Source organism: Equus caballus, chromosome 11 (assembly GCF_041296265.1).
Source record: "Equus caballus isolate H_3958 breed thoroughbred chromosome 11, TB-T2T, whole genome shotgun sequence".
NCBI classification, from domain to species: Eukaryota; Metazoa; Chordata; class Mammalia; order Perissodactyla; family Equidae; genus Equus; species Equus caballus.
The window spans coordinates 58,395,678-58,423,618 of NC_091694.1; the positions used below are offsets into that span (position 1 = coordinate 58,395,678).

Consider the following 27,941-nt stretch of genomic DNA (forward strand, 5'->3'; position numbering starts at 1 on the left):
TTGTTGTAGAGTCTCTAGTTTATTATGAAAGGATTCTTCCAGTAAGTACACAGGAACCAAAAGTATCAGTTTATCATTCCTGCTCATATCCCCACCCCCACAGGCATGCCAACAATAACAGTGTTCCTTCGTGGTACCTAGAAAAATTGCCTTTCCCCTAGGCAAACAGCTCTCTGCAAGACTCCTAAGGTGAAAACATCCATGTGTATCTTGTATTTCTATACTTTATATACTGTGAAGCAGTGTGATAAAGCTCTTTCAACACAGCAGCCTACTCATTTAAGGTCACCTGACCAAATATGTTCTCCCACGGCTGAGAGAGAATCTCATTTGTTCCCTACTCTACAAATGAGGATACACACTCAAAAAGCCAGGACTAGGATCCAGGTTAGTGATGATTCTACTGTACCAGCAGTGCATATTAGAATGCCCTGGGTTGCAAAGGAATCAGAGTGCTCAGACAGCACTGACAAGGGGATATATTATTCCTTTCCTCCCCTTTTTTCACAGTTGTATAGAATCAGATAATATAAAACATACAGTTCACTTTTATTTATAATCAAATGGGTGCTATACTTTTCAAATGCCTAATTCCCACTTTAAAACTTTATGCTGGATGCTGGTGGCAAACCAAGATAATTACTTTTCCTCCTTTATGCATTCAGTCCCACACTGGGCTTCATGAAATAGATTATAAGAAAAATAACTCACCATAATCCCCCTTTGCCATGAGACAGGTAGCTCTGGTCTGCCAGATATTGATAAAATAAGAGAAGAGAGGGCAGCAAATCAATGGACCAAAATCTTATGGGAGAGATGCCTGGCTGAATTATCACCGCCCACCCAGAGGAAAACTGGCCCATCCTAATCTGTAGTTACATTTAGACCAGCATGGCCAGCACAAATGTTACAACTGAAACCATCACTTGACATCCATCTTTAGAAGTCATGTATCAATTGGGAATGAAAGCTTTAAAAACACAAAAACAAAAGTGGCAGTGTTTATATACAACTTGTCCTTCACAAGGCTAAGTTGAGGAAACTTGAATATCAAGGACAAAGTATTTAGGCCATTGATTTGGGTGCTACTGAGACTGGAATAGCTGTTACTGCAAATTCTCTACAACAAAAAGGGATGTAGAGCTTGATAAAATTAAGCCAAATGACTACTTTTTCTTGACAGCTCAGCCAACTCTTCCCTGATGTGCTGTACAGAAACCTCATCTCTTTTCAGCTCTGCTCGCTTCAGGGCTTCCTGGTAGATCTCTTTTGCTTGTGCATATCGTTCTAAAACAACCCGGAGAGAAGGGAGAATAAGACGAAAATGTATGTTTTCAAAGTGATTCTGAAAGAGATTCTAAAGAGAAAGCACTAGTATTGGTACAGGTCTATTGTGTGCTTATTAAGGGACAGGCTGGTGCTGCCTCATTTCCTCCCCATTTGACAGGCTGGCTGAGAGAGGCTGTAAGCTGACCCAGGTGTAGAGCTCTGACCCAGTGAGTGCTGTGAAAGGGACTAACTGTGCCTTTTCCACTATAGCCCCACAGCCCTTACTCTATCAGCCAAGGACTTCACTGATGGTGGTATGTTTAAGAAAGACCTGTCATTCCAGGTTTCTGAAAATTGTAGGTGAGGCCCTAAACGGCATGGCATAGTATGTCTATCAAACTGATAATTCCCTGTCTTACCAGCTTCACGACTACACTGTGAGGAACAAATTAAGTGGTACGTGTGAAAACATTTAGAAATGAGTAAAGCACTACAGAAATAAGGTACTATCATTGCAAAGTTTTCTCTACCTTGATGTGGTTCAACAGACTAACGCAGGACTATAGAAGTTATATGAATTGGGCACAATGGTACTTCAACCAAACGTGCATTTGTTTTTGTATTATTCAGCCAGCCTTTGAATTCTGGAGCTTCCCCACTGCCCCTTGCCCCCGCTAAAGCAAGTCAGTCGAGCTTCATGGCTCCCTACCTCTGTGCATCAGAACTGCAGCCAGATTACTGAGCAGCATGTGTAGCTCAGGATGCTCTATCTGTCTCGCCAGATCTGAGGCCCTCTGAACATAAACACAGGCCTCATCAAAGCGGCCCTGTGCATCCAGGGTGGTAGCCAGGTCACTCATCAGCACAATGGTCTATACAAAAGAAAAAACAGACAGCTTTTTCTTTAAAAACACCTACAAGGATTTAACGTTAATTTGCAGTTTGACAAACTGAATAAATATACTTCAGATTTCATCTTTCCTAGCATTCCACAAAAAGTAAGGGATATCAGCCTTTAACAAATTATGTGCATTTATCATTCACATTGTACAGTGGACAGCATTAGTTTGACCCTCTGGAAACTGATACAAATTACAAAGTAGAGAACAGGATGAATATTACTTATTAATCTAATTATCAAATTAGAAGCACCAAATGAAAAATAGCCAAAAGCAGCTACAATATCCCATTTAAGGTTCAGCAATCTTGAGAAGCCAGGCTCCAGAGCCTGATTGTATTATAATGTCATTCCTGTTGGTGACCCTGAGACTCATCAAGAAGAAATATATCATTGATTTTAGCAAGATTCACATTAATAGTTTTTAAAATTTTGGTACGAAGAGAGGCAGGCCTTACCTCCTCCTCAACTGAAGCCATGCTTTAAGCCCCAGTTCTAGTACTTGGGGATTTCAATTCCACATTTGTCTTCCTATTCCTCAATTGTATTTCAGTAAGGGGACTCAATAATAACTCCTAAATCCCTTTCTTGAAGATAATTCATAGCCCAATAACTTGTTCTGCCCATCTACCCCAGCCCTGGGACATGTTTAGTTACAACAATTTTTCTGGACATTTTATTTATTTACTTATTTTGGTGAGGAAGTTTAGCCCTGAGCTAATATCTGTTGCCAATCTTCTTATTTTTGCTTGAGAAAGGTTATCCCTGAGCTAACATCTGTGCCAATCTTCCTCTATTTTGTATATGGGATGCCACCACAGCATGGCTGGATAAGTGGTGTGTAGTTCCAAGCCGAGGATCTGAACCTGCAAACCCCAGGCCCCTGAAGTGGAGCATGCAAACTTAACCACTACATCACCAGGCTGGCCCCCAGTTACAATTTTTGTGTCTTATGTTTGGGTACCAAGCACTCACAGACACAGTAATCCACTTCTTACCTCTAACAACTTAAATTCATAGACACAAAGAGATGATTTCAATTCAATTCAATGTGTTTACTGTTCTAATAGAAAGGTTTGCATAGTGTGCTTAAATTCTGTGTTAGTGGTTTTTAATTTTTTTAATGCAGTCCCTTCTCCTTTTCCCAACCTTCCCCTGGCATTTTACCTGTGGGGCAAGGGAGGCAAGGATCTTCATGTATTAACCTGATCCTCATAAGACTCAGTATTCTGAAATACTGCGTTGTGTACTCAAGGCCTGGAAGCATGAGTGCCTGGTTAGACATGCCTTTTAGGAAGGTTGCTCTGCTGTGTAAACCAATACTCGTGCAAAACATTCTGGGCAGACCCAGGAAATGATCAGCAGTCTCAAATCCATTTTGAAACAAGTAGTCGTGGGAGGGGGAGTGGTGGTAAGAAAATGAATAGACTAGGGCATGAGGTGATACTCCTAGGACCATCTGCTAATTATCTGTTCCCAATGAGGACGGCATTTCACACGCATAAGAAACCTTTGTTTTACAGTCCTTCTCTCTGTTTTCCTCCCTTACCTGTGGGTGTCTTTCTCCTAATATTTCTTCAGAAATCTGCAAAGCTTTTTCATACATCCTTTGTGCCTGTGACGGCTGCTTGGAGAACAGAAGGTAGTGAGCATAGGCGTCTAAGCACATGCCAAGGAGGAGGCGAGTATTGGCTTTCTCGTCCACTAAGAAGGAAATAAGAGGATTGCTGGGAATAACAACAAGTACAATATCGAAAATGAGGCAGAGAACTGGCCAACCTACCCTCATCATTTTTCTTGTTACCAAGATGCACAAATACTTTAATAGTACAGGTCCCACTGAATGGTTCGTGTTACTTAAGAAGTGCTCCTAACCTTACACTTTGTTACACAAAGGTGACAATTTAGGTGGATTAACATCTAATTGGTTCCTGGACCCAATTCCAACGTGTGTATGGAGGCTTCCCCACACCAGCAGGCAATGCTTAGACACGAGCTGGGTCCAAGAATTCGACTAAATTCTGACACTATCTACCTGTCAGATTCCGCAGGTTAAGGGTTCAGTCCTACAAGACTGCAACCACCTCCCGCCATACATCAGTCTCAAGCTCAGGTTGTTACCCATGCTTCTGACTGACTGGCTACAGATTGGAGGTTCCCACGACCCTCCTCCTGGGACTTCAGATGCCAGTCACAAGTCAAGGTTACTTCAGACTGGGTATAAATCAGAGGTTCCCAAGATCCCCTCCTTGCGTTCGATTAATTTGCTACAGCGGCTCACAGGACTCAGAGAAACAAGTTACTTATTGTATTACCAGTTTATTATAAAAGGATATAACTCAGGAACAGCCAAACGGAAGAGATGCAGAGGGCAAGGTATGTGGGAAGGGGCACGGAGCTTGCATGTGCTCTCTGAGGGCACCACTGTCCCTCCATGTGTTCACCAACCCAGAAGCTTTCTGAACCCTGTCCTTTTGGGGTTTTATGGGGGCTTCATTACATAGGAGTGATTGATTAAATCATTGCCTTTGGTAGTTGATTCAACCTCCAGCCCCTCTCTCCTCCCCAGAGGTCAGGGGGTGTGGCTGAAAGTTCCAACTTTCTGATCACATGGTTGCCTCCACTGGCAACCAGCCCCCATCCTTAGCTGCTTTCCAAAAGTCATGTCATTAACATAACAAAAGACACCTCTGTCACTCTCAACACTTAGGAAATTCTAAGGGTTTGCGGAACTGTAAGCTAGGAACTGGAGGAAGACCAAATATATATGAGAAATGTATATCTGGATATTTCTTATAAACCATAATACTGTAACATCCAATTTGAAACTAATAATATTTAGCAGAAACAGCTGAAGATAAACTCAAAGAAGGACGAGTTAACAACAACAAAGAAAGTCTAGGACCAATGAAAAAGTTTTAAGGTGCAAAAAAAAAACAATGCTATAAGAAACCAGAGAACACTCAGAATCATTTAAAGAACAGTTAATCCACTTTCTGAATAATCATAATAAAGGTTCAGTGATATAGCACCTCTTGCACACGTTAAAAAATTGACTACACAATGTCTCAAAAAGGATAAAATTAAAACACCTAATGCCACATAAAAAGAATTAAGAGAACACAGATCTACAGAACAGTAACTGATAGCAACTTGCAAAAGTAAAGTCTTGGAGGGGCTGGCCCCGTGGCCGAGTGGTTAAGTTCCCGTGCTCTGCTGCAGGCGTCCCAGTGTTTCGTTGGTTCGAATCCTGGGCAAGGACATGGCACTGCTCGTCAGACCACGCTGAGGCAGCGTCCCACATACCACAACTAGAAGAACCCACAACGAGAAATATACAACTATGTACTGGGGGGCTTTGGGGAGAAAAAGGAAAAAATAAAATCTTTTAAAAAAAAAAAAAAGTAAAGTCTTAGAGAGACGATACAAATATGATAATGAATGAGCTAGATTACAAGGAAATTCTGCAAACAGCTCAGCTGACAGTCAATGTTTACATAAACGACTTAAAAAAGAGGTTACTTCAGATAATCTTATGTAGTAACAAAACTATCAGACACCCAACTCAAGACGTTCAGTTGGATTTATTTACCAGCAAAGCTACCATTCCTATCAAACAGTTCTCCTTCCACATCTTCAAAGTTTCAGAAAACTTATAAATGGCACACAGAATTTAAAGAAGACTATGCTACCAAATAACAGCAGGACCGATTACTGAAGAGAGGGTTTAAATGAAACAGTGTGGCTGTGGTGGATGAAAATGACTGTCGGAATAATATCAGAGGGTAAGACAAAACAATGAAACTTTGCTTCAAAAAGAAATCCAAAGTTATTTACTTTGGCTTAGTTATATATAGAAGGTAAACGATAATCATCTTCCTAAAATCGAATTAGGAGTAGTTTTAAACAGATCACCTTACAAATTTATTTTCAAAAAATATAAATGAAAATTATATTTATGAATATAACCAATATAAAAAGCAGAACATAAGATGGCACCAACTAAATACCACATGCAAATATACCATATTTCTCTATTAAAAGGAAATACTAAAACAAAAAAATAAATCTAGGAGCACTCTTTTTAAAAAGCTAAGCAATAACATAAAATCAAGCAGCAGTGGGGCCTGCCCGGTGGCACAGTGGTTTAGTTCACATGCTCCACTTTGGTGGCTCAGGGTTTATGGGTCCAGATCCCAGGCATGGACCTAAACACCACTCATCAAGCCACACTTTGGTGGCGTCCCACATACAAAATAGACAAAGATTGGCACAGATGTTGGTTCAGGGCCAGTCTTCCTCACACACACACAAAAAAACAAGCAGCCGTTTAATATTAACGGTATTGTGAGATAATATAATGGAGAAAGGTTTAGTTAAAATGAGAAGAATGAGACAAATCTCTGTGCTATCTTCCAGTACAAACAAAAAGTCCAAGAAGATAAGCAATTTGTAACTGTGAGAAGATTTAGAATACCATACAGATGCTAAAATTCATGTTCTTTAAGAACATTTAAAGACAAAGAAAAGTGCTTACCATACACCAAAAATACCACAAAACATAATGTATAGTTATTCCAATTTTGGAAACTCTATGCTTCACAAATGACTGCTGAATCCTATTTCTCGGATTTGTATTAATTCTCTTTAAATATTTTTATTTTTTAAATATGCTGTTTTTACATTTTTCATTTAGAAAACATGTTCAGTACTATAACTCAAATAGACAAGAATAAAGTAACAAGTAATTCTAGTGGAAAATTACCGCTCGTGTCAGTAATGGAAATTGACTAAAATAGAAGAAAAGACAATAAAGCTTTATAGAAAGAATAACTAAGGAGGTAAAATTTCAGCTGTAATTTTTTTTTATTGTTAAGAAGAAAACATGTTTTAAATTCATAGCACATTCTGGCTATAATAACATGAAAAACAGAAATACTTTTAAAAAAATATACTTCTCTAAAAATAGGACCAAAGGAAAAATAAAAAGACTCCATAATAAAACTGTCATGCTGTCAAGTTAAGAGAAAACTTCACAGCTTTAATAAAGTACCAAAAAAGAGTTCCTTTTCTAGGTAATAACATTTAAAACATGGTTTCTTGAAACAGTAATATAAAAACTGCTAGAAATTAGACAAGAACAAACCAGACAGCCTAATAACAGCTGAGAAATAAATTGGGATTGTTTATACAGAGCTCCCCCCGAAAGGATTATTTGAATGGGCGGGGGAGGAGCATATTTCTTCAAACTTTAATTATAAATAGTTCTGTTTCACAAATTATGCCTAATCAGAGCAAAAGATGAGCTACCTAAAATCAGCCCATGAAATGAATGAGCTTCATTACAGAAATTTTTACTTAAAATATTAGCAAATGGAATTCTCCAATGCACTAAGAAGATGCCCAAGCAGCATTTATTCTAAGAATACAGGAACGGCTCAGTGTACTTAACGTATCAGTCTATCAAATTAGGCTTGCATAAATGCAGACTAAAAGGAATTTGATAAGGTACTATAAAAGCAGGAATAGGGATGCTCCATTAATAAGAAAAAGAGCATCTCTAAATTAGGAAAACTTGAGCACAGGCATCCAGCTCCCCTACCACCACCAACAGAAATCTAGGAAAGTCCACGGTATAAGAAGGAGGGAAGTAGAATCTGAACTAAGGCTTTTGTTTCTAGTAACATGACTGATAATCTGAAAATCCTTTTGCTTCGAATGTTAGAAAAATTATAACAAGTATCCTTTCACATGCATAGCTGAGCTCCCAAGAGAGGGAAATCCCAAGGGCCAGAAATTAAGAGTAAGCTAAAACCCAAAGTGGAAAGCCTATGAGTTGATAAAGCAAAAGCCCAGTTTTTTGTTGGTTTTGTGGGGGGCCTGAGTGTCTCTGTAATCCAGAATTGAGTTCTTCAACTTGTCCAAAACAAAGAACTACATCTGAAGCCCCTTGCATAAAACCAAGATGGTCATCATAGGCTACATGTGCTCCGGCCCCAACCCCCTCTCCCCACCACAGAGACCCCCAGGACGTTTGAATGGCTAAGCCTGGGATCTAGATGGGAAAAATGACTACCATGGAAATTTGTAACCATAGGCCTGTGCCACACGCAGTTTGATGTGTAAATTTATACCATCCATTTAGGTGTGGACCTGAGTGCCTGGAAGAAACAAAACCATTCTGGTGTCTCATTTTACAGCTATAAAGCCCTGCTGAAGATGAATTTATAATCCAAAATTAGTAAGCATGAAAATTCATCATAAATGAGAATCAGCAGACAACAAAAAAGGAGGCCTCACCGTCAAGAATTTTAGATAATTGAATAATCACAAAGTACACTAAGTTTAAGATAATTACTTACATATCAAGGATGCTCCACCTCAAAGCTCTGCACTTGTTCCTCCTTTGCCTGTGATTTCCTTCCCCTAGAAGACTGCCACTTGGCTTATTGCCCCCATTCTTCAGGTTTCTTATTAATTAGGCCTTTCCTGACCCCTCTATAAAACGGCATACTGCCCCAATATAGTCCCTATATACATATTCCCTCATATATGTATTTACATAGCACTTAATCATCTTTGGATATATTATCGATTTACTAGATAGTGTTTATTATGTTTTCCTCCACTAGAAATTTAGCTCCATGAGGCGGTGACTGTTTTATTTATAGCTGTATCTCAGTGCCTAGTAATGTGTCTGGCACGTAACAGGCATTTACTAAGTATATCTTGACAGACTGGTTGAATGAATGAACAAACAGAATTAAAAACATAAAAGTACTGAACTGAACATGGAAAAGATATAAGGAAACTAAAAATTAATTTTGAGTCTAGAATTAAACAACACTGGCACTCCATGAACCTATAAAATTCAATATACAGATGTCACTACAGTCAGTGAGAAAAAGATAGACTAATAAACAATCCTGAGCTAAAGCCTGTCCATGAAGGGGGAAAAACTTACATCTCTACCTCACACCATATTGAAAAACAAATTGTAGGTGAATTAAGGACTAAATGGAAAAAAGCCAAATATTTAGAAGAGACTATCTTTCTAACCTTAGAAGAGTGAAGGATTTTATTAAACAAGACACAAAAAGCACAAACTATATGGGAAAATACCAAAAGAGTCTATTACATTTAAATTTTAATCTCTGCATGTCAAATGCCCTAAAGTGAAGAGACAGGGCTACCAAGAGATATGTAACCTACAAAATATAAGATGCTCAAATACATAAAGAATTCTTACAAATCATTAAGAAAAAGAAAACGCTTAGAAAAATTAAGCAAATGATATAAACAAAATTTTCAGAGCAGGAAATCTGAATGGCCAATGAATACACGAAAAGATGTTGTATATCTCACTAAAAATCAGAAAAATACATTGAAGCCACAAAGAAATTCCATTTCATACCCACCAGATCATCAAAAAATTTTAAGTCCAACAATAACAATAACAAACATATACTTTTCACTTTGTTAGTGAAAATCTACGGTGGTAAAGCCACACTGATGAGCACTTTCGTAATATCTAGTATATGCACCCCAGCAATTCCACTCCTAGGTACATACCCCAGGGAATGTGTTACATGTGTGCACAGAGACAGATCCAAGAATGTTCAAAGAGGTATTATTTTCCAAAGCAAAACATGTAGAACCTCCATAACCATCAAGAGGAGAATTGTAGTATATTCACACAATGAAATACTATACCACAGTCCCCAGTTGCAGTGAATGAACCCATCAGGGCCACCTCTAGCCTGGATCACTCCTTGTGAGGATGGAAAAAAGGCTCCACCTCACTCCTCATTCCCCTACCCCAGTGGATTAAGAAGTAGTCACCCCTTCTGGACAGATCTAACATAGGAGACATGCGGTTTGGCAAGCAAACAGGGCCTCTGTTCTAGGAAAACTGATGCTTTAAGTATCAACATGGAATCTTAACAATATAATGTTGAGCGAAAAAAACAAATTGCAGAAATAATTGTATAATATGATACCATTCATACAAAGTTTAAAAACATATTAACCTCATTTTATATATTTTTTTATTTTTTTTAAAGATTGGCACCTGAGCTAACATCTGTTGTCAATCCTCCTTTTTTTCCTCCTTCTTCTTCTTCTTTCCCCCCAAGCCCCCAAGTACACAGTTGTATGTTCTAGTTGTGAGTGCCTCTGGTTGTGCTATATTGTTTATTGATATATATAAGTGCAATAAACAGGCATAAGAATGATAAAGACCAAAACCAAATTCAGGATAGTAGTTACACCAAGCAGGAGTACATGGGGGTTTAAACTTACGAAAAAGAATCCTGAAGCACATACGGCAAAATACTTAGATTTGATAAGCTAAGGGGAAGATATTTGTTAAAGTCTCTACAGTTTATTTTTGCTTGAAATCTTTTTAAAAAACTACATCAGAAGAAAAGCACAGAACTGACTTTTCCAAATGATAATTCAGTATTGTGGAATACACACTGGAGAAATTTCCAAAATATAAGCAAGAAAACCAAGGGAGAAGAGGATAAATCTAAGGATGGAGGGAAGAGAGGGCAACATACAGGTAAATGACATTTCTGAATAAAACACCACAGCAAGAAGAACTGTAGCAATAATCAAAGATGTAATATAGAATCTCGAGAACTGGATCTTAAACATGAAGGTTCACAGAATAGGTAAAAGTCATAGAGAGACTAATCCCCTAAGCTTACGCTAATAATAACTTCTGAGTCCTACAAAGGAACCAGGCAGGGGGAAACAGGCTATCTGCAAAAGAAGCCATATAAATTGGCTTCAGAATGCTCTGCAAGAAATCCCACCAGATCACAGAGAAAAAACAAGTGGGGAGAGGGAAAGGTAGAAGAATGTTAAATTGTACTCATCTCATCTTACAGAAGAAACTGAAAACAGAAATTTTTTTTTCTTTGAGTCAAATATGTCATGAAGAAGTTTTTAGGTTACCCCTAATAAAACAGAAAACCATAGCCTTCCTTGCAAAATATAAATGGAGGTTTAGTGAGGAAAGAGTCCCTATAAGAAGGACCTGAGACCAGAAGTAACAAAAATGGAAAGCATTTTTTAAAATGCAAAAATTAAACCAAATATCACTTTTGATACTAATTTTAAATAGGTTTTAAGATTCTCTATCATAAGACAATGATACTCAGATTAGGTTTAAAAAAAATCCAAACATAGCCTTCTACAAAAGACACAGTGAAAACAAAGTGACTCAGAAAAAGTTTAAGAATAACATACACTAAACAATGGAAAACTAAAATTTCTAACAAATACCTTAAGCAGGACAAAAAAAGACTAATTTTTCCAAGAAGGGATAACTTACAATGAAGATATATATCTAGGACTGTTTAAATAGCATAGAAATATAGAGGAAAAAAAAATTTTGTCTAGAACAACTGGACAAAATCAACAAGGATACAGAAGACTTGAACACTATAAACCAACTAAAGCTAACAGACATCTATAGCATACTCCACCCGACAATAAAGGAATGAACACATCTTCTTCTCAAATGCACATGCAACGTTCTCCAGGATAAATCATACACCAGGCCATAAAACAAGTCTCAATAAATTCAAAAGCACTGAAATCATACAAAGCATGTCAACAACAGAAAGAAATTTGGGAAATTTACAAATATATGAAAATTAATCAACACACTCTGAAATATCCAAAGGGTCAAAGAAGAAATTACAAGAATTAGAAAATACTTTAAGACAAATGAAAAGAAAACACAACATACCAGAATTTATAGGATGCAGCTAAAGCAGTAGAAGGAAATTTTTGGTTGGAAATGCCTGTATTAGAAAAGGAAGATCTTAAATCAATAATCTAATCTTCCACCTAAGAAACTAGAAAAAGTGCAAACTAAACACAAAGCAAGCAGGAGAGAGATAATAAAAATTAGAGTGGAAATAAATAAAATAGAAAAACAACAGAGAAAATAACCCCAAAAGTTGGCTCTTTGAAAAGATCAACAAAATTGACAAAAACAAAGAAGAAACTATGAATGAAATAGTCAGGAAGGTTCTTTATAAATTGAGAGTGGTAAACATAACACAGAGGAGCTAAAACATTTAACAAATTAGGTTAATAAATTTATCACATTCCAGCAAACTCTTACATAGTACTTAATGAGTACTAGTCACAGTCCTAGAGCATTTACTTCTCATAACAACTCTATAAGGGAGGTTCTACTATTATTCTTATTTTATTGATGAGTAAACCGAGGACAGAGAAGTTAAGTAACTTATCTATAGTCACACTGCTAATAAGTGGAAGAGCCAGAATTCGAACTCAGGCACTTCATGTATTCATGAAACCAAATGTGCCATCAAAAACACTTCAACTTGCAGAAATGTTTTGATTATTTAAAATATGGAAACTGGACCCAGCCCGGTGGCGTAGTGGTAAAGTTTGCGTGCTCCGCTTCAGTGGTCCAGGGTTCACCAGTTCGGATCCTGGGCACAGACCTACACACTGATCATCAACTTATGCTGTGGCGGCATCCCACATAGAAGAACTAGAAGGACTTACAACTAGGATATACAACTATGCACTAGTGCTTTGGGGAGATAAAAGAAGAAAGGAAGAAGACCGGCAACAGATGTTAGCTCAGGGCCAATCTTGCTCACCAAAAAAATAAAAACATATATACATGAAAATGAACGAAACTTTCAGCTCATGGAAAGGAGGAAAGAATCAATGGACAAAAATCTCTTAAAGAGGAAATAAATCCATAAAATTAAGAACTGAGAAAGGACTATCATCTCAGATACATAAGAAAATACTGTAAATTGTGCTTTAAAAATATGATTTCATAAGAAAGTTTCTTTTAGGAACTCCAAAATTCTTTCACCCATGCATTCACTTATTCAACAGATATCTATTAACGCTGTGTTCTTGGCACTGTCCTAGGTACTGAAATCAAATCAAGAAAATGGAAATAACTTAAATATATGAGTAATCAAGGAAGAAGGAAAAAAGTTGCCAGACAATCAACTCTAAAGGAGATCTGGCCCCCGTGGTTTCATAGATTCTACAACTTTCAAGAAACAGATCAAGGAGTAGATTCCCATGTAACATCCCATACCTATTCAGAACAGAAAATACAGAAAGAATCCCAATTCATTTTATCATATTAATACAATCCTGCAATGACGAGCATAAGAAATAAACTATGGATCTCACATGAGAAAATAAACGCAGGGGACCAGCCCCGTGGCCAAGTGGTTAAGTTCAGCACTCCGCTTCGGCAGCCCAGGGTTTTGCTGGTTTGGATCCTGGCAGGGGCATGACAGAGTTCAATAGCCCACACTGAGGCAGTGTCCCACATGCCACAACTAAAAAATATACAACTATGTACTGGGGGGATTTGGGGAGAAAAGCAGAAGAAAAAAGAAAATAAAAGAAAGGCAAAAGTTCTAAGTAAAATATCAGCATTAAATACTATCCAGCAATATACTGAACCAGTTATTAGCAAGCCTGGTTTGCTCTAGATATGTAATAAATCTATTCATATAGTTTGGCACTAAATTAGGTATAAGACAAAGCTGTCCATCACCTCTATTATTTAATGTTATTCTGAGGTTAAAGCCAATGAACTAAATTTAATAATATACAGAAGTGTAATTATCTGACAGGAAACATTATTTCCCAAGCATAATATATATTTATAATCATAATATAATTATATATAAATATAATTATATATCTGGAAATAGTGTGAATATCAACTGATAAACAAATAGTTTAGTAAAGTGTCCACTTAGAATCAAATTTAACAAAACAGCTGTCACATCTATGTGAAAAAAATCTGTAAGCAAGAGCCATTTCATGCTCCTCAATCTTGGGAGCCTCAATAATGGGAAGACTCAATATTGCAAAGATAGTGAGTGACTTCTCTTGCCAGCAGAGCTGCTATCTGCCCCAGTATCCACTCTTTTCCCACATGTTTCAAGCTCTCTGTCTCATCCTCTGTTAGGAGTGGATCCTGATCGGTTTTAGCTAATCATGGTAATCCCATTTCTCTTGCTAAGGACTGGGTTAGAAATGCCATGTAACCCAATTCCAGCCAATGAGAAGTAAGGATAAATCCACTTGAGGGCGTCTAGTAAAGATTACCTTGATTCTAAGAGAAACATCAAAGAAGTCTCCTTTTCCTCTGGACACTGCCATTTCTGGACGAAATTCCTGGGACCTGGTTTAGTCACTTTTCAACCACTAGGGGAGCATGAAGACAAAGCCAACACACTGAGAATGATAGTGAGGAGGAATGGAAAGAACCTTACTTCAGGATTTCAACGAGCCTTTTATCATCTAACTCAACAGCCTGCCCCCCTTCACCAAACTGCCAGTTACACAAGATACTAAGTGTCCTTACAGTTAATCTAGTTGAAATTTTCTGCTATTTGCAGTAAAATGCTAACTTACTCAGATGGCAATCTCCCAAAACTAATTTATAAATATAATGCAAACCTAATATTCAGTCTCAAAGCACTTTGGGGACTTGACAAAATGATCTAAAATTCACACGAAAAATATCTAAAATTCATGTGAAAAATGAAAACTAAAACGGGAAGAAATTTTGCAAAAGAAGCACGTGAGATATGTATTACCATATAAATCAAATATATAATAACATATAATTCAAATAATGTATAGTCATACAAGCCATCAGATGAATACATTAGAATGGAAAACTCCAAAAGAAATCCAAGCATATACTAACCATAATAATTACATAATGATGACAGAATACTATCTCTAAGAAAGTAACTACTGGGCTGGCCCCGTGGCCGAGTGGTTGAGTTCGCGCGCTCCGCTGCAGGCGGCCCAGTGTTTCGTCAGTTCGAATCCTGGGCACGGATATGCCACTGCTCATTGAGCCACGCTGAGGCGGCGTCCCACACGCCACAACTAGAAGGACCCACAACTAATAATATACAACTATGTACTGGGGGGCTTTGGGGAGAAAAAGGAAAAAAATAAAATCTTAAAAAAAAAAGTAACTACCAACTTCATAAATATTTATCTGATTTCAAAGTTGAAAAAATATCTTTCTGAGCATTAAGCTCCAGAAGAGCAGGGACTTTTGCCTCACTTGCTCTATTCAAATCCTAGAACAATACATGGCATTGAATACCTACTCAATTAATATTTATTAAAAATTAGTAAAAATAGGGGCCAGCCCCATGGCCGAGTGGTTAAGTTTGTGGGCTCCACTTCGGGGGCCCAGCGTTTCATTGGTTCGGATCCTGGGCGTGGATATGGCACCACTGGTCAGGCCACGCTGAGGCAGTATCCCACATGCCACAACTAGAAGGACCCACAACTAAAATATACACCTATATACTAGGGGGATTTGGGAAGAAAAAGCACACATACACAAAATAAATTAATAAACATAAAGATAACTGAATTCAAATCTAATTCCAAAAAGATTAAAGACTCATGCAAATCATACTTTGTGATTCACTTATATAAATTTTAAAAAGAAACGTGCAAAAACTAAACAATATCTTTGTAAGAGATAGAGAGGTAAAACTAAAGAAAAGCAAATGAACGATAAAAATTCAGGAGCGTAGTGTCTCTGGGGCAGGAATGGGACTGGGGCCAGGCACACAAGGGCTTCAAAGGTACTGTAATGTTGGGTCACTGCCTGTTCTCTTCATTCTTTAAACTACACAAATGTTAGTTTCACATTTCTTTTTAATTAAAAAAAAACCAACTCCTCTGAACTCTCCAAATACAAGGGAAAAGAAAAAAGCCAACAGGATAGAGCTAATATTCTTACAAAAAAGCACCAACAGATTATCAGTCTCACTGCTTATCAAAGAAATGCTAGTTAATGCATCAATGCCAAATCATCAACCTGACAAAGTTATAAAAATTAGTGAGTTTTGGGGAGAAGTGGCACACTGCCTTATCACAGTAACAAAAACTAATAAACACTAACACTTTTTGAGTAGGTACTACGTATTAGGCATTGTTCTAAGTGCTTTACATATATTAACTCATTCAATCCTCCTAACAGTATTACTCTTAATCCCATTCGAGGATCAAAAGCACACAGAGATTACTAATCAACCGAAGTCACAAAGCAAATAAATTAGCAGATCCAGAAAATGTAAATTAATACAGTACTTTTAAGGGCAATTTTGCAATATTCCTCAACAACCTTAAAATGTACTACTTTTGAGCTGGAATTTCAATGCTCAGAATCTATCCCAAAGAAGCAGATCTGGACACCACTTTATGTCCAACAACAGAAGATTGGACTATTATGCAGATACACCATTTTGGATTGAACATATGCATTTATCTCCACTCCCTCCCAAAACACCATTAAAATCAAGGTTAAAGAATGGAAAAGATATAAAGCTACAAGGAAAAGAAAAGTAGAGAAGAATCAAGGGAGACAACAGAGATCAAAAAATTGTGGGACATGAAAAGCAGAGAAAAAAGTGGTCTATGCCAGTGATAACCAAGCCAACTGGTACCCTAGAACCCCAGAAAAGCTTAGGAATTAAAGCAAGCAAGTACAATGGTTATGAGAACAATTTGTCATATACACAAAAAACAAGCAACAAAAAACTCTAGTTAATTACTGACTTCAGAGAAAACAAAAGGTTGTACACAAAAGAAAATGTAATTATGTAATCATGTTACTTGCCTCAGCAGCTAATACTATTTATACATGATAATGTAGGCACAACCAAAAAGTGTGCTAAATCTTCACTTTTCTGTAAGTCAATAGATTCTAAAAATAATAAATCAAGAAACAACAACTTTATATGTTATTTAGAAACACAAAGAAAATAGAAGAAATTGATTAAGAGTTGAAAATAACTCTAGGAAGAGGTATGGCAAGGACTTGCTTTTTTAAAGCAAGTCTTACAATAGTCCTTGACTTTTTATACTATTAGGTAATATCAGAAAATAATTTTCAAAAGAAAAATAAAAATTTCTTGCAAAAAATTATAGAATATTCAGAAAGACACAAATAAAACCTAAATCTCTGGGGCCTGCCCCGTGGCTGAGTGGCTGAGTTTGCACACTCCCCTTCAGTGGCCCAGGGTTTCACCGGTTTGGATCCTGGGCGCGGACATGGCACTGCTCACCAGGCCATTCTGAGCCGGCATCCCATATGCCACAACTAGAAGGACCCACAACTAAAATATACAACTATGTACCAGGGGGCTTTGGGGAGAAAAAGGAAAAATAAAATCTTTATAAAGAAAAAAAACCCAAAAAAACCTAAATCTACCAACCAGAGATAACCACTATCTCTATTTTGGTATCATTCAGCCCTTGTTCTATGTCTGTGTTTAATTTACATATTTTAGAAAATTAGGCTCCTCCTTACTGTTTTGAAATCTGCTATTTCACTTTATCTTTCATGGGCATTTCCTCAGTAACTACATATATATCTACAATATGAGGAACAAAATGAGTACCCTAGACCAAGTTTTCACATGATGCCAAGCAATATACTCTTGGGATAGTTAGTCATGTCAATAAAAAGTAGATAAATTTGATAATGGATTTGCTTTGTTCAAAGCTGAGTGGGAATGTATTTCTTCAGAAAAAATAAGATTAAGAATAATGTAGCAAATTTTCTTTATTGTATAACTAGTAAAATGTAAAAGTAATGTTTATAATAGAAATACTTTGCTCTCTCCAACAAGAAAATCTTTGCCAGGAAAAAAAAGAAGTGTTTTCACAATATAGTACTAAAAAAAAAGAAATCAGGTTACAAAGTAGTCTATACAGTATGATCCCTAATTTGTTTCATAAAATGTAAACAGCACAGGGGGAAACAAGTCTGGAAAGACATACACCAAAGCATAAACAGCTCTTTCCCGGTAGCATGATTAAGGATGATCTTTATTTTCTTCTTAATGCTTTTCTAAATTTTCTTCAATGCGCTGGTACTACTTTTGGAATCAGAAAAGACAGCTTTATACTCTCAAGAAACTGTCCAAAGTCAATGCTATAAATGAAAGATAGCAAGGGTGTGGACAGTTCAAAAGTGACTTATTTGATAGTTAGACTTGTTTTTACATCTTCTGTGAACTTCCTCCACGCGTTTTCACACTGCACTGAAACTTTATTTACTTGGTGTTTGTTGGGTCTTTTGTTCTTTCACTCAACAATTAAGACTCTATTACGTGCCAGGCGCTGCTCTAGGTATCGAGGGCTTAGCAGTGAACAAAACAGATGAAGTCTATCCCTCTTTGATAGGGAAGATAAATACTAAAAACATTTAAACAAAAATATATTTTTAGTGGCATACAAACACAAGCACACAACACACACACACAAACCTACTTTCAAGTGTGATGAAGAAAAGCAAAGAAGGATAAAGGGGTAGAGAGACACTAAGGTGGGAAGACACAATTGTTTTAGGCAGGGTAGGTCTCCTGAGCAGAGAACTGAATGAAGACAGCTAGCTAGGTAAAGATAGGGGAGAACAGGCTAGGTGGAGGGAACAGCGAGTAAAAAGGCCTTGAGACAGCCACGAGCTTGGAATGTACAAGAATAGTGAGAAAAAGAGCAGTGTAGTAAAAGTGGAATGAGCAAGTGGAAGAGCAGTAGTAGGTGATGCAGAAGAGCTACGTGGGGGTCAGATCATGTAGGGCCTTACAGGGCTGTACAAGGATTCTGAATTTATTCTAAAGGGGATGCAAAGGCACTCAGTTCTTAAAGGATCACTCTGCCTACTGTATGGATAACAGATTGTGTGAGGGAATGAAGGGAAGCAGGAAAACCTGTGAGGAGATTATTACAGGTGTCCAGGCAAGAAACAATGATGGCCTGGACCAAAGTGGTAGGGCAAGAGGATGAGATGTGGTCTGACACGGATATATAGGGGTTTTTTTAATTGAAAGCAGTTCAAAGAATTGAGTAACTCTTTTTTTTTTTCTTAAAGGTATGCTTTTTTTTGGTGACAGCTAACATCTGTTGCCAATCTTCCTCAATTTTTTTTTCTACCCAAAGCCCCAGTACATAGTTGTATATCCTAGGTGTGAGTCCTTCTAGTTCTTCTATGTGGGATGCCACCACAGCATGGCTTGATGAGTGGCGCGCAGGTCCACATCCGGGATGCAAATCGGCGAACCCCAGGCCACCAAAGCAGAGCACACAAACTTACAGACTCAGCCATGGGGCCAGCCCAGACATGGACATATTTTGATGGTTGAGCCAATATAACTTGCTGATGAATTACATAAAGGGAATGAGACAGAAATTTTAGATGATTCTTAGGTTCTTGGCCAAAGCAACAGGGTGAATGAATGGTAGTGACATTTACTAAACTGAGGCTGACTGCAGGAGAAACAAGTTTGTGAGTGGCAGAAATCAAGAGAAACCATTTCAGACATGTTCAGTGTGAGAGCACTGTTAGACAGTCAGGTCAAGATGGCAGGTAGACAATCTTACCTATGACTCTGCAGTTCACATGCAAGTTGGGCATGAAGATGTATAACTGACATTTAAAGGTATAGGACTAAATGTTACCTCTTAGGGTGTGAGGGCAGAGAGAAAAGAGGATGGCCAGAGACAACCCTGAGGTCCACTAACTTTAGAGGTGGCAAAGGGAAAGGCAAGTGACCAGTGAGGTGTCACAGAAGCCAAGTGAATAAAGTGTTTCCAGTAGGAGACAGTGATCACCTGGATCAGATCTGCTAAGAAGTATAGTAAGTAAGATAAGGATTGAGAACTGATGACCTTGACAATGGATGTAGAGTGATGCAGGAAAATAACTGGTTTATGTTCAAGAGGGAACTAGAAGACAACTGCGTACGGACAACTCTTTCAAGGCATATTTACTGCTTTAGGGACAAGAGAATTGACCACTGTATCTCTAGCATCTTGCTAGCTCTTGGCATAGAGTAAGTGTGAAATAAGTGTTACTGAATTAATGTCAAATCTGAAAATTCCCAATACTTCAAATCATATTGAGAAACTCGAATGGGTGAGAGCTAGAGAGCTTCCTGCCCACCTCATTCTGTTCCCAGCATAATTCTTTAGGCTCTTGATTTTAGGAAGACCCTCCACAATGAGGATGAACAGCAAAATCATAAGCTTCTCTTTCTCTTTCATAACTTGGTGTGTATCTGAGACAAAAAGGTAATTAATTAGCATTGTGACTGGCAGCTGAACCAAGAAATGAGAGAAAGATCTCCAATTTCTGCTCCCCAATTTTCCAGAGGTTATATATAATAAAAGTCAACAGGTAAATTATAAACATGTCACCAAGGGGTTAAAAAAAAAGAACAGTGGTCAAGTCATTTAAACAAAATATCTTAATCCAAATCCTCTGCTGAGACCTTAAAAACAGACATTATTTTACAAAATGGGGAATTCTACCCCCCCTCCCCCTCGCCTCAATTCAGACACCTTTCCCTTCATCACAGCATAATAGTGAAGCCTTTGCAGCAAAAAGGCAATCTCCAGAAAACAGTCAGCTTTCCCTACCTGACAAAATGTCTTCTGCTAATTCCTTTTCTCTTTCAATTTTTTCCTCTAGAGTTGAAATGCAGAATTCATAGCCAGCAAGAGCAAATTCCTGTCTGTAAAGCAAAGATTAGTAATTGACCGTTCACCATTTCACAAACTCCTCTTCTACCCTCATTTTCCTAGCTTGGGTTTGAGCATTATCAATAAAGGAAGTGTAACATGGGAAGAGAATTTTGTTTCAAGTCTCTAAGGGGTGTCAATCTGCCACTTCTCAATAGGTTTTTTTTTTAGTCACCCATTTAATGTAACTTAAGACATAAAAAGCTAGGAATGCTGCCATAGTTTTGTTTTTAAAGATTTTTATTTTTTCCTTTTTCTCCCCAAAGCCCCCCCTGGTACATAGTTGTATATTTTACTTGTGGGTCCTTTTAGTTGCGGCATGTGGGATGCCGCCTCAGCATGGCTTGATGAGCGGTGCCATGTCCACGCCTAGGATCTGAACCAGTGAAACCCTGGGCCACCAAAGCAGAGCATGCAAACTTAATCACTCGGCCATGTGGCCAGCCCCTGCCACAGTTTTAGTAACTGACATAACCAGCAGTTTTCATCATCTCCCACTAAGTTTCAAGTGAGTCAGTTTCTCCGTTTATGAAAAGTCTTACACCTGCTCAAAGTAAAACTAGTATGAACAGAGGCTAAGGCCACCCAGCACTAGGATTCTAACTACTGACCTCATACAATTTCTGGAGAGGTTTACTAACTTTATACTTCTTCCAAGCTGCAGGTCTTTGATAAAAGTTTCTTTTACAGAAATGGAACTTCTAGCTATGGCACTAGAAGGCATTTAGCCCTACTCTAGCCCTGGACTCAGTCAAGTGTAGAGGACACCCAAGCAGCAGGCAGACTGACTCTGGATAGAACAAGTTGTCAACTGCTGGTTTCTATAAAGAGATGCGCAGAAACATGACAGAAATACCTTCTCCATCCAGAAGCTCAGCCCTGGTTCTTGCTCTTCCATTTTGACTCTAGTTCCTTACCAGAAGCAGCACTACAAAGCTTACCCCTTCTCTTAGTGCTTTGGCAGGGGAGAAGAAATGACCCAGAAGAACACAAGCTTCCCCAGACCAAAACCTTGGCAGGAGGGATCCTATCCAGCCACAGAGCAAGGGGAGGCTGCCCACAAGATGCTCCCAGTCAGAGAAAAATGTCTATAAACAACTCCATTCCTACCTAGTATCAGCCTTTCTAAGCCTCAAGATCTGGCCACAGATTTTCTGGTCTCATGCTTCTCTTAACAAAACAAAATGAAAAAACACTTTTGAGGAGCGTATAGAGTAACTTACAGGCTAATTATTAGTGGCTATTACACAAGCTTTCACCTCTACAAGACCATGAATTTGTCTTTCTCTCCAGTGTTATTAGCTATGAGCCTCTTCTTACTCTAGAAGTTCATACTACATCAACATCTAGTCCTGTTTGTTACTCCTCCAAGGGAGACTGATCACAGCTGCAATGCTCCCAACACAGCCAACCTCAAAGCTCCTCAAAAGACGTGAAGTCAGGGGCCAGCCTTGTGGCCAAAGTTTCACGTGTTTCACTTCAGCGGCCAGGGTTCACAGGTTTGGATCCCGGGTGCGGACCTACTCTACTCAGCCATGCTGTGGAGGTGTCCCACATACAGAGTGGAGGAAGACTGGCACAGATGTTAGCTCAGGGCTAATCTTCCTCAAGCCAAAAAAAGAGAGGAGGATTGGCAACCGATGTTAGCTCAGGGCAAATCTTCCTCTCACACACAAAAAAGACTTGAAGTCAAAGGCCCTCAGAAGTTCTAGCCTCTGGTGTCCAAACAAACGCAGGGAGACTAAGCAGGTCCTGCTGAGAATGAAAGGAGCTAGTGACTAGGGAATAGGGACCAGTGCCAGAGCCCTTGGCCTAAACGAGCACTCTTTCTATAGCACTAGGCTTTATATCATTCCAAACCTCTGGTATCCAACTTCTACAGCAACTAAAAACCTAAAGAAAAGCTAGTCTTAGGTCTTCCCTTAAATTTACCCAAAAACATAACTCTAGAGGAGTTGTCTGCTTACATCCTAGCTATTTCTTCTTTGAACTCCACCTAGAGAGAATGAAAGGCACGAGGCCTCACTTACCAGTACTCCTGACATTGGGCACACAATCGAATTGTTTTCTAAAGCTTTTCTTGTGTAGCTGACAAGATGTTTTCTTCTTTATACAAATTTAGACTCATCTAACACTTTTAAATTAGCACCAACTTCCTGTCCTACTTATCCAAAGGTCTCTCCTTTACTCCTAGATATTTCCCCTTCCTAAAAACCTAGCTACCTGATCTCTACATGCCTTAAAAAAAAGAGCCCACTGAACTAACCACTTACACTCCCACAGCAATTCTCTCATCGTTCAACTTTATACCTAACTTCCTGCTTTGTTGATACTTAATCAGCAAAATGGTTTCTTCAAAGTATATTATCCCTGGCAGCTTTTACATTGCCCCCTCCTCTTCAAGGAAGAGCTACACTAAAGTTCTGCCTATAACTTCCTTTCCCAGTTCAAGAAGGAATAGAAAACTTGATTAGCTTTGCCACAGTGCACCAGAGGTGTGAGGGCTACCTGCCCCGCTCAGGAGGCTAATGGAAACAGCAGGGCAAAACTGGAAAGGACTAAGATTTCAGAGATGAGAGACCGAACACTTTGAGAGTGACACCCAATTTTCTGGCGACTCAGATGATTAACAGGTAAATGAAAATCATATGACATCCCAGGGGCAAAGGTTTCTGCCCACAGCCCTACCGACCAGCTGCTGCCACACCTAGATTCTGACTATACTTACCTGTTCTGAGCAGCATAGATACTGGCCAGCTTTAAAGAGATTTCAATTATTGCATTGTCTTCCTGTTGGGGAAAAGAAAAATGAAGGAAATTCATGACAAGTAAAATTCCCTCCCTCACAGAATATTTCAGATCAACGTCTAGACTGACTTTGGCCTGAAAATCTTTATCCCTTACCATAATCTTTATCCTTTTGGAGGAATTAGACAACTTTGAATTCCTCTGCTACCATGCTTTTGCATGAATGAAAGACTGACAGTTTTTATACAGATCCTGGGGGGAAAACCCACCTTTTTTGGCCAAAGTACACATTGGGAGCTAGGTGGAGTTTTCAGGAAGCAAGACTATTGTGAAAACTGCTTCATCAAGGGCCCAATCCTATGCAACGTCCTTACCTGTTGCGTGCCCCCTCCAAGCAGGTAACTCATTGTTGCCTTAAAAAGTTTTTCCGCCTAAAAGCATAAGGCAAAGATTTTTCTTTTACTTGGATCCCAATAGAGACATAACTCTGGATTCTAAGTACTAGTCTGATGCATCATTCCTTGTAAAACACAACATACACACACTCACATACACACAGCAAGGTGTCCTTGTAATGGGAAAAGACTAAAATACCGGGACCCCACATCCTCTGGGCACTTTGCAAACTATCCTGTGATGAGTAGAAACCAACTTCAAAAATTAACTTTTCATCCAAACCCAATATGGCAGAGACTGCAAAGTATTCCCTAATATTCACTCTTCTCTTCATCTTTTAAGTTAGAGAATCTCCTCAATTTTTAATAGGTCAGCCTCCTTTGAAGTTTGGTGTGGTCATATGATGAAGCTTTGGCCAAGAGATGCAAGCAGAAGAAAGCGTGAACAATTTTTAAATTTTATTTTATACGAAAGCTTCTTGCTCTCCATCTTCTCTTTTTTCCTTCCTGCAAGCTGGAGGTGAGCCAGTTTACCTATGCAGATGAGGACATATCTTAGAAGGAACCTGGGCTTCTGGACCATTTCAAGGAGCAGAGATATCTACCCATCTTCAGTGTTTAGCCCCCTCCAGATTAATGCATTAAAGAGAAATATACCGCCTTCTTGTTTGAATCACCCTATGTTGGAGTCTCTTTGTTACTGCAGCTTAGCCTGTACCCTTATTAATAGAGTTTCCTTGAGAGTAGTCTTTCATAAATTCAAGATATTACAAAGTAATTTACTTACTTACATCTTCAAGCTGACCCCGTATATATGCTAAGTTGGCCATCTGAAAGCAAATTACAAATTGTTTTTCAGTTTAGAGCACAGTGTTCCCACTTATTTCAAAACCTTTAAGCTAAAGACTCCCTTCTGCTTTCAACCTCTAAATAAAAAAAAACAGTTCAGGGCCTGGCCCAGTGGCACAGCAGTTAAGTTCACACGTTCTGCTTCGGTGGCCTGGGGTTCCCCGGTTCAGATCCCAGGTGCGGACATGGCACCATCTGGTAAAGCCATGCTGTGGTAGGTGTCCCACATATAAAGTGAAGGAAGATGGGCATGGATGTTAGCTCAGGGCCAGTCTTCCTCAGAAAAAAGAGGAGGATTGGCAGCAGTTAGCTCAGGGCTAATCTTCCTCAAAAAAAAAAAAAAGAAAAAGGTTCAGAGAGGAGCCTGGCCAGTGGCATAGTGGTTAAGTTTGTGCACTCTACTTTGGCGGCCCAGAGTTTGCCAGTTTGGATCCAGGGTGCGGACCCACACACCACTTATCAAGCCATGCTGTGGCAGGCGTCCCACGTATAAAGTAGAGGAAGACGGGCATGGTTGCTAGCTCAAGGCCAATCTTCCTCAGCAAAAAGAGGAGGATTGGCAGCGGATGTTAGCTCAGGGCTAATCTTCCTAAAAAAAAAAGGTTCACAGAGAAAAGTATGTCACTAATCTGCTAGAAGCAAAGTACAGCAATGGCGTAAGAGCAAATAACTGCATATACTCTGATGATGACAAACCAAATCTAAATCCACTCATCAATGAAGAAACAAATATCATCAAATTTGATCTGGGATTGAGACTTCTCATAAGTGACACCCCAAGGGTAATAAAAATTGAAATCAAAAGAAACCTAATAAAAATAAAAAACCAAAGAGCTTTAGGACATCCTGAAGGTGAGGAATATAAATCAGGAGAGCTAACAACCCTTCTCTTGTATCCACCCTTCATCATCACGGGCTCAGATTGGTTAGGAGAGTTACCAAATCATAAGTGTAAGTGATGGCCTTCTTGTTTTCACTCTCATAGGCAAGACGAAGAGCGTCATGCAAAATTAACTCAGCCTCTTCTGGCTCATCTTTCATGATGCTCAACTGAAAAAAAAACAAAGAAAATAAAAGGAAATGAAATGTAAAGAAAGCAGACGCATGTACTACGAGACAGAAATGGATAAGGCAATACATCCCAATATATACAAGGAAGCTATTCATTCATTCATTTAAATATTTATTGAATTCCTACTATGCACCAGGCGTTACGTCTATCACAGTGACACTGGAGGTCAGCCTTTGTTGCAGCTATGTGTGGCTATATGACGAAATTTTGGCCAACAGATGCAGGCAGCAGGAATGTGAGCAATCTTTGTATCATACTTTATAAGAAAGCTGCTTGCCCTACACCCTCTTTCTCTCTTCCTGCAGGATGGAAATGATCTTGTAGAACAAATAAGCTTAATTACTACTAATGATAAGAGCTATGAAGAAAAGCAATGGAAAGGAACAATAAGGGGCCTCCTCTAAATGGGAGTCAGAGAAACCTTCCAAGGAAGTGACAGTTAAACTGAGGTAGGAAGGATGAGACAGAGTCAGCCGAATAAGAATGCATGGGGGGAAACGACCCAAACAGAGAGTAGGGAATGAGTGAAGGCCCTACACGTTGAAGAGAATGGTTTTTCAAGAACCATTCAAGAAATGAAAGGAAAGAGATGTGAAGGGAGGATGTGAGCCAGAGTATTATTGCCAAACAAGTGAGCAAGGTAGGGTGCTGTAGATCATACAGAGCCTTGCAGGCCATGCCAAAGAGTTTGGATTTTATCATAAATGCAGTGGGAAGTCATTCAAAATATCTGGGCAAGAAGGTGATATGATCTGACTTACATTTAAAAATATCAATCTGGCTGCTACATGGAGAATGGATTGTAGGGGGGCAACAGAGCAGGCAAGACTACTAGATAGCAGGCTGCAGCAACGTAGCTAGTGTGACAGCAGCAGAGACAGAGAAAAGGGGGTAAATTTGAGAAACATTTTGGATTTGGTGGTAACAGAATTGCTGCTGGACTGTAAGTGAATCAGGAGGTGATGGTAAAGTATCAAACGTTTTAGGAATGACTATGAGGTTTCCAGGCTGAAAAATTGGGTAGATGGAAGTCAAGAGAAGACGGTGAAGGAACGTGTTCCAGAGGCATTTAAGATCAAGAGTTTAGTTTTGGGCAGGTCAAGCCTGAGACGTAGGAGGGGCCTGCAAGTGAAGACGGCATGTCAGTAGCACACTGCGGTATGGGAATATAAATTTGGACGTTGCTGGTTGGCATCCAGGCAGTACTTAGCACAATGGAAGAGATGCGATAACCTGGGGAGAAGAGAAAACAGAAAAGATTGTGGAGAAAAGGAAGAGTTTAAAAAGAAGAGAACCAAACCGCACATAACCAACACTAAACTGCAATTTCAGGGCGCTACATGTGTGTAAAATTTTCTATGCCAGTCCTTTCAGCTTGACTGGTTCACTGACAGAAACAACTACAAAACATTTCCGCAAATTTTCTTTGGATAAAAGGGCGATGCCCGTGCTGCCATCTCCAGCTCCCCTCGAGACTGCAGCAGTTCCACTGCAGGCGTTCGAGTCTGACCAGCCTAGATGGCTCCCAACCCCCGCCCCCACGACCCACCTAATACCGGGGAGTCTACCCTCGGGGCCTCCACTGAGTCCTCGGGGAACCGGAGAGGACTGCGCAGCCACAGGCCGCCGGGCCCCGCGCACACGGGCCGCCTCACCTTGGCTCGCTTCAGCAGCTGGATGATCTCGGCCTCGGCCTCGTCCGCCGCGTCCCCGGCGGCGGCCCCGCCCGCTGCCGGCCGCTCCTCCGCCGCGGGCCTCGAGAACCAAGAGAGGGCTGCGGGAGGGGGCCCTGAGGTCACCGCGCGGCCCGCGCCCCGACCCCCGCCAGGCCGGCCCCGCCCGGCCCGCGCCTCTCACCTGCCAGCAGCGGCAGCAGGCCCGGGCCCCGGCCGCGCGGCGCGACGCGGGAGGGCGGCACTTCCACCTCAGGCAGCCGGCCTCCTGCCGGCCCCGGGAGCGGGCGCGCCGGGCAGCCCCGGCACCGCCGCCCCGCGGCCCGCAGGACGCCTCGGCCCAGGCTCTGGATGAGGAGCCGGTACATGCTCGCGCCGTGTCCTCTGCGCACTGCAGGCGCGACCGCACCGTGGGACGCCCCGCCCCCGACGCCGAG

At 39.8% G+C, this 27,941-nt stretch overlaps 1 protein-coding gene across 3 annotated transcripts; it reads right to left on the reverse strand.

Moving 5' to 3' along the window:
* On the reverse strand, positions 1-27,937 carry TTC19 (tetratricopeptide repeat domain 19). Of its 3 annotated transcripts, XM_023653578.2 has the most exons (10): positions 27,689-27,906; positions 27,487-27,605; positions 25,699-25,809; positions 24,702-24,740; positions 23,890-23,946; positions 23,496-23,557; positions 20,666-20,760; positions 3,717-3,871; positions 1,979-2,141; positions 1-1,287 (listed from the first exon to the last, which is right to left on the reverse strand). In XM_023653578.2, exons 1-10 carry the CDS (start codon positions 27,870-27,872, stop codon positions 1,154-1,156), a joined length of 1,119 nt encoding a protein of 372 aa, XP_023509346.1. In that variant the 5' UTR covers positions 27,873-27,906; the 3' UTR covers positions 1-1,153. The 3 variants fall into 3 exon arrangements, with proteins under 3 accessions (XP_023509346.1, XP_023509348.1, XP_023509349.1); XM_023653580.2 differs by lacking the exon at positions 20,666-20,760 and having other exon boundaries at positions 3,717-3,894; positions 27,689-27,937; XM_023653581.2 differs by lacking the exon at positions 27,487-27,605 and having other exon boundaries at positions 27,689-27,708.
* Between the last annotated feature and the right edge of the window lie 4 nt (positions 27,938-27,941).